Source organism: Diorhabda carinulata, chromosome 4 (assembly GCF_026250575.1).
Source record: "Diorhabda carinulata isolate Delta chromosome 4, icDioCari1.1, whole genome shotgun sequence".
NCBI classification, from domain to species: domain Eukaryota; kingdom Metazoa; phylum Arthropoda; class Insecta; order Coleoptera; family Chrysomelidae; genus Diorhabda; species Diorhabda carinulata.
The window spans coordinates 26,398,605-26,411,047 of NC_079463.1; the positions used below are offsets into that span (position 1 = coordinate 26,398,605).

General features: G+C 31.3%; 1 protein-coding gene across 2 annotated transcripts; it reads left to right on the top strand.

Annotated features, from left to right (window-relative positions):
• The first annotated feature begins 1,769 nt into the window (after window positions 1-1,769).
• On the top strand, window positions 1,770-10,184 carry LOC130892550 (glucose-induced degradation protein 4 homolog). Of its 2 annotated transcripts, XR_009059058.1 has the most exons (5): window positions 1,810-2,048; window positions 2,290-2,457; window positions 2,511-2,743; window positions 6,879-8,717; window positions 8,966-10,184. XR_009059058.1 is itself a non-coding variant. In XM_057798007.1 (4 exons), exons 1-4 carry the CDS (start codon window positions 1,902-1,904, stop codon window positions 6,940-6,942), a joined length of 612 nt encoding a protein of 203 aa, XP_057653990.1. In that variant the 5' UTR covers window positions 1,770-1,901; the 3' UTR covers window positions 6,943-10,184. The 2 variants fall into 2 exon arrangements, 1 of the variants encoding a protein (XP_057653990.1); XM_057798007.1 differs by having other exon boundaries at window positions 1,770-2,048; window positions 6,879-10,184.
• The last annotated feature ends 2,259 nt before the right edge of the window (window positions 10,185-12,443 follow it).

The following is a 12,443-nucleotide window of genomic DNA, read 5'->3' on the forward strand; positions in this document are numbered from 1 at the left end:
ATTTTACAACTTTAATTGTTCAATTGTTAACTTTTATGTATTTCCCATCTTTTAATTGGCACTTGCGATGCATGGTAATGTAAATAAAATAAAATAAATGAATAAATAAAATAAGTTAATTGAATAAAATAAAATAATAAAATATGCCTACGACTAAATAGAAGTAATATGCGCATATACAATGATTCATCTTAACATTTTACATTTCACAGCTTTAGTCATTCAAAATGGAGCGTCAAAAAACTTCGTCTCGAAAAGATTAACATATGTAGAAGAACTAAATCGTTACATGAGTAAAAATACAGATAAAAAGCAGCTACTTGGAAGATAAACGGCGTCAAGCCCTGGAAATGAAGCTGAATTGGTGTCCCGAATCATCCGACTATCTAAATGAGGTTATCCTTTTACCAAACGGATTCTACAAAAATGTGTTTTTAACTACAATGAGATGTTAGAAACACCTTATAAGAAGCAAGTGAAAAAAGAAATAGAAAAAAAAACCCTCAATAGCAAGGTATTGTTGGTTAAAAGATACGTTTTCAACAAAATTAAAATTAGAAGAGCAACAAAATAGAGAAGCTGAAAAGAACCGTCATTGAAAAAATTTAGTACAGGCATTGTATGAAGAATAGGATTCTATTCTTTATACAATGGTACAGGACAAACAAACGCATGAGAACAAAGACTCTTGGTACTGTAAACTTTTTGGAGAAGGTGAACCAAAAGATATGAGATTGAGTTTGTTTGCCCAAACTGTGCGTAATAAATTGTTTTAAAGACTGGAGAAACCTTTTTTTTTTGTTAATAAAAATAAAAAATGAAGAATACTTACTCCTGTTTGCTTTTTACCATTAGAATTATCGATGAACATAATAACAATACACTATTGGCATATTATCAACTCATTCTGGCAATATGCCCAGCTGTTAAAAAAATAAATAAAATAAAATAGAAAGAAAAAAAGAAAAAGTCGATTATTTCTGCGTTTTATGGAAGGATCTTCTTAATGTGAGCAAATTCTCTATACCTACCTCCATTGTCATATAAAACCCCAAGAGGTACTCGGCTAACTTGTCACTCTATTGTAAATTAAAAAAATGATTTCGAACATTAAAAAGTATATAATTGATAAATAAATAGTTAACAACTCTTATGGAATCACAGTTACCTACAGATTGCAAAACATATTTTTCCTCAAATTTAACAATTTTAAAGGTACCCAGGTACCTCATCACTCACATAAGGGTTAAATGCCGTTTTCGTGATTTTGATTGTCATAAAAAATGGGAAATATTAATCTTATTATCATTTACACGACTGATCCGATAATTATTGGAAATTCACAATAGTAGGTATATTGTGTATCAAGTATTGGAAGAAATACATGTCCGCATTAGTGAAATTTCACACAATTAACTGTAGATTAAAAAATTCAAAACTAGAATTGTCAACGTAAGTTTTCATGTCACGCTTTACAATCATTAAAAAGATCGAACGAAAACTAAAATAGCAGTAGCTCTTTGAATATAATATGCAGAAATTCAATGAAGAGATCCTCTCCATCAAGTTCGTATTCGCAGAACAACGCTCTTATTTTTTCCAATTACTGAGGTTTTACAGGAAGGAGAGATTTTTTTATAACGTCTAAATGAAACTCTTAAAAAACATCTAGTATTTATTATTTACTGTATAAATTATCAAGAATCTTCTAGGGATTAGACAACTTACCGTACAGAACGCTGTCCCAGTAACTAGACAACTTACAGAACATAATGCGGTTTACTTTGTCAAGGAGTCTCATGACTCATTGTTTTCTAATTCAAGATTTCACCACTAATCGCCATATTGACACAATTTTGACTTTCTGAAAATTGGATAAAGCAGTGGAAAATTTTGAGAAAATGCCGGTTAGGGTGGAAATTACACCTCCCCTGCCGGCAAATTCGAAACAACCAGGTGTAACCAAGTCTTTATTGTACAATGGTTCAAAATTCCAAGGATTCCAGAAGTCAAAAGGCAATAGTTACGAAGTTGAAGTGATTTTACAGGTTAGGAAAGTTTATTTTTCTCTTAATACTCAAATCATTCCTAAGTATACAGTTAATTTTCAGTACATTAACAAAACAAATATACACATACATTTGTATAACCTTTATGGGAGATTGTAGCATGTGACCTGTTTTTTACGTAAAATTTTAAATCACTTTCACTTTATATTTGTTAGAAGTATTTTTATTACAATGCCTAAAATGTTGATAATCACATATCTATACATGATTACACTTTTAGCATGTAGATGAAGAAAATTCATATCTTTGTGGATATTTACAAATAAATGGACTCACGGATGAGTACCCAAAACTAACCACCTTTTTCGATGGTGAAATTATAAGCCAAAAGTATCCCTTTCTCACTAGAAAGTGGGACGCTGACGAAGATGTAGATAGAAAGCATTGGGTAAGTCACAGCTCATTGTTTCATTTAGCATTCTATTATTGTTCTTGTTCTAGAGCAAATTTTCACTGTTCAGTCAATATGCCAAAACTTTTAATTCTGATTCCTTCGACTATCTGGCACTTGCTGATACCGATTATGTTTTTATGAGATGGAAAGAACATTTTTTAGTTCCAGACCATACAATTAAAGATATATCAGGAGCATCTTTTGCTGGGTTTTACTATATTTGTTTCCAAAAATCTAAAGCCACAATAGAAGGATACTATTACCACAGAAGTTCTGAATGGTAAGTTTTTACTTTTAATTTTATACAATTTGAATCAATGAGAGTCATATTTATATTTAACTCTATGCACTATTATGTAACATGTTCTAATTTTGTTTTTGTAAATAAATATAAGATCATCAAGGTTTCAGTACATGAAATGTTGGAAAATAATTGTAAATGTCCCAGATATTAAGGTGTGTAAGATTATATAAGATTGGACAAACACAGGAAAAGTTATTTTTTGTACCTTTATGTTTTCAATAGACAAATATATCCAAACAAATTCAATTAAAATACCTTTAATAGTTAAATGTGATGGTTTTAGCAATAATAGTATCTAGTATTTGAATTTAATTATCTGGACATATCTTTACTCTCACAAGTACAAATTGAATAACTCTTCTATAGTCTTTTTATAGAAGAAAAATGGTGAATCAAAACATATTTATGCATAGTGCACTTGATCAGAGTTGAAAATGCCAAAGCCGACTTTGTAACAGGACTGCATTTAAGAAATTTGCGGTTTTATACAGCAGAATTTTTTACCTCGATAAACACATTTTCTTATTTCTCATCATATGACATAGAGCTTCCACTGTTGTCAACATTTATAATAAGGGACTCAAATTGTAAATCAATGATAATGACTATATTCCACATTTTGATTTCAACCTTTTCCTGGACATGTTTAATACAGTTTTTCCATTTATCAGGTGTATTTCTCTGAATAGCTTAATGCAAAATATTTTTAACATCACATCTGCCTAGATCAACTCAATGGTGATAATCGTAAATGGATTTATTTTGATTTTTGACCATTTCATCAATATGTTTGAGTTATACTTATTTTTATGCTCTTTGACAATTTCTGAAAGCTCTGCCCTAACTAACGTTTTATCAAAATCGATATTTTTAGAAGTAAGCCATTCTTGAATACATGCTTTCCTTCTTGCTGTCGTTGGAATTTTCAAGCTTAAGTAGAATTTTCAAAAACCAATTTTTGAAAGAGTCTCCATCCATTTCCTCGAGATACTCACCGATTTTTTTCAATTCAAATACCCATAAAGCACTTCACTACTGATATAACAAATTATTAGTCTCTGTCCTTTTCTTAAAATTAAATTTTCCCTATAAAATCAGGCACCTGTACAATCCAACATAAAAGGTGCTGTTAATGGAACTCTTTTGAATTTTTATGAATATGGAAATTATCTCAGTCAACCCAATAATAAATAATAGTAGAAAATCTCTTTAAAAACAAGCATGTGAATGAAATTTTAGAGGCCTCACAATATGGCTTCAAAAAATGGAGGAAACTCAAATAACTTGATATTTAGAATTAGACAATTAAGTGAAAAATTATAAATAAAAATATATTATAAAGGAAATTCATTTATGTTTTATAATTGTGGTGATAGCCTTTGATCAAATAAGAAGAGCAGATATAGTGCTATAAGTAGATGTCAATCAAAATGAACTTCTCAGATTTGATTGCACACATACATACTCAGACTGGTCACACTAAATAAAAACTTGTAAATTAGTTTTTTGAAATATTACCTCCTTGATGGGTTTTTTAAATCTGATGGAAAGTCTGTTCAAGAATGCTTGCCTTGAGGATGATTGTATGGAAGAGTCTACCCAAACTTTATCTTTAGTATTATGTCCAGCTTTTACCAATGTTTCATCCAGGTATTAAATTTTTCTATTTTCCTCACGAAATTTCTTAATTTTTCTAAGGTATTCTCGCCTTATAAAATGATTTCTGCTTTTTTTACTAATAAACTGCTCCTTCCTCGTTTTTTATATTGAAATCCCATTTCTTTTAATAAATTATAAAATGTTGTTCTTTTAAAATCCGGCACGTCCTTATCTTCGTTAACTAGTCTCAGATCTGTATCCACTCATTTTGAAAGAAAAAATTGTGCACAATTCTTCTGATGGCGCTCCTGTCGATCAATTGAATTGTTATTTTTTTTTCTTGATGGATACTTTATTGGGTCGAACGATTAGCTCTGTACTCACAAACGATTAGGTAGACACTTCATGAAGATACTAGCTAGCGTTAAAATGAAGCTTTTTAACTGTTTCCTTAGGAGGAATATAACTAATGTCAACATCTTCATCAGCTGTATCTGTATCAGACATAGTTAAGAAAATTATGTAATAGACAAAAATAAACAATCTCACTGCAGTACTCAATATGGGGCCGGATGCCGTCCCTGTACTACACCTGATGTAGCAGCTTTTGCAACAATGCAGCACAGGCCCATCCCACGCGGCTTTTTATTTGTTGTACATTATGGTGCCCCTTTCGTCCGGGATGTTCATGCACTGATCATTGTTTTGGTTCACTATTTTTCTTTGATAAATAGACTTTAGAACTGTTAATTTCAAAGCCCTTTCGGTTGGATGTACTGTTGTTCCTGTTTGGGAAGGGTTGGGATGTCGAACTTATCTCATTTTGCACTTTTTTAGGCTTGTCTCCTTTCACACACCTAAAAAATTGCTTATAATATTAAAAGGTTATTTATATTTTTGTATGAAAAAATATCACTCAACACTGGTCTGCAAAAAAAATTTAATCATGACCTTGCACTATACTTGGTGATTCTTATATAAAATGACGTTCTTACTTCAAATATAACTGCCATTTTCTTTCCATCATCCATCATTTTCGGGGTGCTGCACTTCTATTTTTACCATTTTTTGATAATAATAATAAACTTATGAACATTGATTTAACTTGAAGGGGTAAAAATAACTATTTTAGCTCTAAACACTTATAAATAATAAAGATATTGTTGCTTGCTTTTCTTTTATACCCTGGTACAATTGTTTCCTCTCAAAAACCAGCAGTATTCCGCTAATATGGTTGCATTCCGCTACCCTAAAAATCTCTTCTCCAGGTGCGAGTGAAAGAAGTGTACTTCAAGAGATAATATGTTACATTCCTTGGCCTTGTATGCTAATAGCAATTCCTCGACGGGAGCGACATAATAATCACTTTTGTGGTTTCCCAAAAAGTTCTTATTCACGTTTTGGAATGCAAGCCAATTAACGTCGAATCTTGGATAAGTTGTCTAATTTAGGGACTCACGAAAACTCCTTTCTTGATTTTAGCTTGGCTAAGACGAGGAAATTTAGTATTCAGAAATTGAAATGCGTCACCTCTTTTGTCGATTGCTTCCACAAACTGCTTGATCATTCCAAGTTTGATGTACAAAGGTGGCAAGTAAATATTTTCCTTCGGGTCCAAAGGGTCGTGGGACATTTTTTTGGTCAGGGGTAAAATTCTCTTGTAGTGGCCAGCTTTGTATGGTGTAATGTTTACCTCGCGCTTGGCTGCCCCATTCACAAAGGAAGCAGCAATATTTTGTGAATCCTGATTGCAGACCCGTGACTAGAGCAACAACCTTGAAGTCAGCGAGAAGTTACATTTTAACTAATTTTATCAAGGATTCGGCTGATATTTTCGTACGTCTCCCTCGAGTCTTATATATTTGTATTTTATTGTAGTTTTTATATACTTCTATATAGTAATAATGTTGCCATATACTTCGCCTTAAATTTTATTACTTACTTTCGGACGTTCTACGGTTAGAAGTCATACATAAGTATATCCTTTTTTCTAAATACGTCTTCTTCATGTACTTGGAGGATACTTGAAGAACATCAGCTTTATCCTTATCATTACAGACAAGTCCAAGAGCTGTTGCCAGAGGGTCTACCGGTTAGAGTGGATTTTTGTCAAACGTTACAAGAAAGGACGGTTAGAAGTTGAAATATGTAAAAAATGTGACAAATAATTAGGGGATGTCCCCCAGAAACGGAAAGTTATGGAGGAAAACTGAGGTCATATTTGGATTCAGGTCATTTTACATAGGAATCGTCGAGAATGTTGTCGGGGCCGATTTTCCTGCAGACCAGTGTAATCCACATGAAATTAAATTTTACTGCTTTCATTCATTATATACAAGAAGCTCATTATCTAATGATAAATTGGATTTCCTTCCAATTAATCAGTATAGTTCTTTGATCTGGAAATAATTCATGTATTAGTAAAAAACACTTCACATGACATTTCAGAGAACTCACTTTCCACTAGAACCTCTAGTGTCAGCTCTTATTAAATTTACTATTTTTTTTTCAGGTTTCAATCTTTGAATCTAACTCATGTGCCTGAAAATAGTATACAAATATATGAATTTAGGTAAATTGGATGCAGAACAAACAGACTTCCCGAGCGCTGGGCACATTTTGAACCATGGAAAATGTGATTTTTTCACAATTTATTTTGTCTAGATTTAAATATATATATATATATGATTTCTACCAAACTGAGAAATGTGTGAAAAGTGAAAACAAAATCTTTGAATGTTTTAATTGAAAACCTAGTTAAGTAAATAGATATTTAATTGTTACATTGGATGTTTCAATATAATTATTGTAGTACTATCAAATTTATTTACACTATAAAATTATAATATTTATTCTAGTCCAATAACTAATTAAGAAGAAAGTCTTGAAATTTTTTCAGAGTAATTTCACTTTCACCTTCAATATATATTTATATATTTCGAGTTCCAGTAGCCTTATAGCAAACAGCTAACGAGCAATTAGTTATAATTTTTTTTTACTATGTTATACTTTTTTATCTATTTATTGGATTATCTGTATGTCTTGTTGATGTTGATTTCAATAAAATACTACTACTCACCCAAAAATGTTTACACTCATACTAAATTTTAACTAATTTCTACTATATAAACTATTATATATGTACTACCTTAAATCTTATTTTATAAATCAGTTTGGTGGGAACCCCATGTACTTATCTTTAAGTTAAAAAAGCTCTCTTCACTTATAAAATTACCTAATATGAGTATCTTGTAATTGGAACATAAATTTCATTGATTTCTTTGTAATTATTTATACAGAAGTATTTACTGTTTCTCTTTTCAATGAAATAAATTAAACACCAAGTACAAAACTAATGTATAATTATAAAAATTGAATAAAAAACACCTAATATTAATCTAAACTGAAGTCAATGGAGCCATTTCCTAAAATTTTCTAATATTAATGTCAATACAAGATATATAATTTTTTTTTTAAAATTGTTACTCTATCTACATATTGAAATCCGATTCATCTGATTACTAATTCACATCTTGAAAACAGATCTAATTGATCTGAAATTCATTAAGCTTTCCAGGATAAACCCACAACCTCACATCGTCCCACAAATTCTATACAGTTAAAGTCTACAGACCAAGCTAGAGTTACAATTTTCACTTCCTTGAGGTAATTTTGTACCACTCCAATCATCATGTTTAGCATATATTATAATTCCTGAATCACAACTTCTTGCAGACCTCTAAATCAATACCACCCAATACGATAATACTTCCTCCACCATAGCTCACTATTCCAACAATGTGATATTGAAAAATTCATTCACCAAGATGGCGATACTTTCTTCTACAGTGGTTGTCACTAAAACGACAAAATTGTAACTGAATAAAATATTGTCCCATTGGCATTCTCCCAAGTTTCAATAGGAACGAGTTGTCACATGGTTGGGAGTTAGTTCTTACGACTTCATCCAACTATCTTCCCACTATATTCCAACTAATGTGCTAATTATACAAATTGCGGTAGTCAATTCCGCATTTTTGAAATAGCTGTGAAATATAAACGAATGCAATTATAATTTTATCGTGTATTAAAAAGTTTCGAAAAAAATTGAGGCTATGATTCCCGATGAGGACATGTCAATCTGTTACCTTGGCTGAGTGGAATTTATGGAGGGTTTTGATCACTCCAGTACCTGAAATTTTGCTTGTTTACAAATCTCAATAGATGAAAATGTGCCTCGTTGCTCATCCGGTTTTGCACAGATTCCTCATTTTCTTCAACCATACCCAAAAACTTTTCGCGGAATTGCCGTTGGTTGGTTTTTGTTCAATGCTTGAACAATTTGAATTTTGTGAGGGTGATAGTGCAGATCTTACCTCAAGAACCTTGGGACAGATCTGTCGAAAAGTTTCAGAGCGGCACTTTTTCCTGCAGCCACCCTCATACGCTCAACATTCTCAGGAGTTCGAACGGATTTCATACTGCGACCTCTTCTGCTCGTTGTTTCATCAATATTTTCACAACTTCATTGAACTAGGTACTGGGTGATTGCCATTAATTTCAAAATGAGTACGAAAACGGCGCTGAGCTGTTACATAGCTACCGGTTTGAAAAAACGCTTTCACAGCAACCTTGACAATTCGCCGCGCCCACTTTCTACGTTACCACAGCCATTTCAAAAATGAAGAATTAACTGCCGCACATTGTACCTGTACGCACGGGTTATTTTTTAATTGTAGTAACTGCGAAATTGTGCTAGTGCTCTGAACACAGCAGATCGTGTCATTTCCGATAGATAAGTCTTGTTTCGCAAATGTCTATGCGGCAGTACGTTCCTAGGTCAAAAAATCTCTATTTTTGTAGTCTTTTGGGACATTTTAACCAACATATTGTGGGCACTCTCTCTCTATCAACGTACGAACAAAACTGATCTCAAAAATCCTAAAAATATGATTTTTTATGAACTTATAACAAAATATGTTCAATGAAATGAAATCATATTAAAAAAAATTAAAGTAGGTCCAATTCGCGTTAATTTGCTTTAAATGTACTTAGTATAGTATACGCAAAAACAACTACAACATATTAGCATCATGTTTTTATACAGTATTAAAAACTGAACTGTAACTTTCGTTCATTTCAAATCAATTTCCATTTAGGTCCATAGCCTTGTAATTTATCTCCACTTCTTTCAGTCTTTTGCTTTTTTTCTCCAGTTTTGAATGTTTGTCAATAGTTTCAAGAGTCTGCTAAAAAAATGCATTGAGGTCAACACCCAAATACATGACGTTTAAAATCAATTATTATCGATATATCTCCAATTTCGTATTACAAAGATTCCATGAGTCTTATCTCAAAAACAAATTTTTGAAATGAATTGTGCCCTGATGAATGCTGGATACTCACAGAAAGCATAGTTTGGATGAGACTAGCAGATTTAACAGTTATAGTTGAATTTTTTGCTTTCAGCAGTTAGAAAAATTTAGTATTGGTTAGTCTTTTTTTGTTTTCAATTCAATCTTTTAATAAGTAAATACTCTGTATAGATAAAGGGTACCCAGCTTTTATGTAATATCAGCTACATTTGAGTATATATTTGTATTTTTTACTTAATGAAATAAAAAACCGACTGGAAAAATTAAAAGTACCTAAATAGTAAAATTTTTAAAAATTTTGACTAAATACTCTATAAGTCACCATTTGTTATGTATATTATGTATAAATGTATGAATATATTTTTTTTATTATAATTTTTGATGTTTGGTTTTGTGTTTGAAATTGAAAAAAGGAATCCAAATAAAGGTAATTGGAATTAAAATGACAACTATTCTTTCAGAACAGCTAATAGTGTGTTACACAATGTTGGAAAAAACATTTCGTAAGGAAAATAATTTTAAACCCTTACTTTTTCGGTAGCTGAAACAATCTGTTATTTTAAATCGATGTAGTGGAAATTTAAGAAAACATACAATATTCTCAATCTCATTTACTATTGATGATTTTTTTCTGAATTATAACTTAGCTCAGAAAAAGACAATTTGTTTTATTCATTTAACAAGTGTAACTTTTAAAATACGTTTCGTTTAATGAACAGGGTTCCCAGCAAAATTTGCCTGATAAATTCCCTGACTTTCCCTGACCAAAACTCAAAAAATTCCCTGACCAAAAGGTACGCGCAAAATCAGCTTGGATTACTTAATGTTAATAGTAGTATTAATCATTATTATTAGTATTAATTAAATTAATTTAAAAGCATTTTCAATTAGCTTCAGATTGATTTTTATAAAAAATTAATAAAAACTTAGAAAGAGAAAATAAATTTGGTTAATTTGTAGCATAATAAATTGTTATGAGAAAATGAAAAAAAAGCACAAAATACTTACCGAAATCTTCCTTTTAAAATTTAAAGAAATAAATTATGATTTCATAAAGGAAAAGAAAAGAGAACTGAAGAATGAGTACACATCAAATTACTTCATTGAAGTAATTTGATAGAAGAAAACTTTGTTGCCACTATTTATGAAGTAAATTCATATTTGTTGCATTAATAAAATTATATGAATATACAATTTTTTAGGATTTTTAAAAAAAAAGATAAGATGTATTAGAATCTTTGGAAGAGCCTTATTCTCAAACTATAGTAAACACTAATCATAATCAATCAAATATTCAGGTCCAAAAATCGCCTTAACACAAGGTCGTAGTCTATTACATTTATCAATCAATAAATCACTAGGTAAAAATCATCAAAACACAAAGTTAAGCTGGATCAAAGTATAAAATATCTATTCCTTCTTTGTGAAACTCTATTCAAAGAAGCCACTTCAAGTCATCCTAAACTGTCAATTTATTGTTAAACTTCGATTAAAAAAGCCACCTCAAATATTGGGTAATTATGAAGAAACGGCTATTAATAGATTCAAGGCGTTAGAGAAAAAAATTGGATCAAATCCAGAATTTCGTAATCTTTACAAGAATTTCATTCATAAATATATACAGTTAGGTCACATGTCAAAATTAACGAAATCAATTAGCAGCCCAAAGAAACAAATATTACAACAAAACTGAGAGTAGTTTTTGATGTATCAGGTACAACCAGTTCAGGATGGTCTCTCAATGACTTACTGTTAGCACCACATCAATATTTAGAAAAATACAAAACAGTTTCTTCTGAATTAACTTACATCGATAGGTGAATGGTGTCTTACAAAATGATATTTGTTCGTTGAACTAAACGTTTTCTTTAAAAGAAGTGTTGTCTTGTACTACGGTTTTCCAGAAATTCTCAATTAACATTAATGCCATTCAGGTAATAATTTTACAAATAAATCATACCGAAGAAAAATGTAACATTTAATTGACACATCTTGAACACAAAATAGGTGAAACGCACTAAATTGAAGCAACTGCTCCATTGGTCCACAAGCCCTGGCTCTTCGCATCATTGAGAAGCGTACGTTGCGGAAAACATTAGGCATATTAGAAGTTTCTTCTATTGCTGCTTGTATACAACCAACGAGATCTTTCTACCGCACCGGGTAAGACGAGAGACTGCAAATCGTTTTATTTTTAAAACTTCAACCTCCTTTATCTTGGATAGGATACGTTTGCTGACATAAGTTCTTGATAGGCATAATGCCTGATAGAGCGTTGGCAGTCGAATTTAGGGACACCTTGTATAAACATTTGTTTGTTTACATTAATGCCGTTTTATGGGAAGTTTTAACTGTCAAATAGCGTCAGCTAAGAACTAGAGGATGGTGCAGAACAGTTGCATGAAGTGGTGGTCCATTATATGAGCTGTGCGAGGTAGTTGAAGAAGTGTCTGCATTTTCTTACGCCAATTTGGAGAACCCCACATACTTTCAACGTGTTATTTATAGGTCCTTTTATCAGAAAATGTGATATGGCAACGTATTCAACAATCTGGTCTGGAGACATTCTATCTCTATAGAAACAAAAAATAATTTCAAAAATTTCAAATTGTTAGTTAGTTCCCTCCTATTACCGATAAGTGAATTTTGTTCATCTAACGTATTCACAATATGAATATGATGCATAACCCCCAAGTCTAGTG

What these genes read in the sequence shown, in the direction of transcription:
- LOC130892550 (XM_057798007.1), top strand. Translation starts at nt 1,902, where the DNA reads ATGCCGGTTAGGGTGGAAATTACACCTCCCCTGCCGGCAAATTCGAAA. An exon ending in AAGTTGAAGTGATTTTACAG is followed by an intron (nt 2,049 to 2,289) that starts GTTAGGAAAGTT and finishes TTACACTTTTAG; the next exon opens with CATGTAGATGAAGAAAATTC. An exon ending in ATGTAGATAGAAAGCATTGG is followed by an intron (nt 2,458 to 2,510) that starts GTAAGTCACAGC and finishes TTCTTGTTCTAG; the next exon opens with AGCAAATTTTCACTGTTCAG.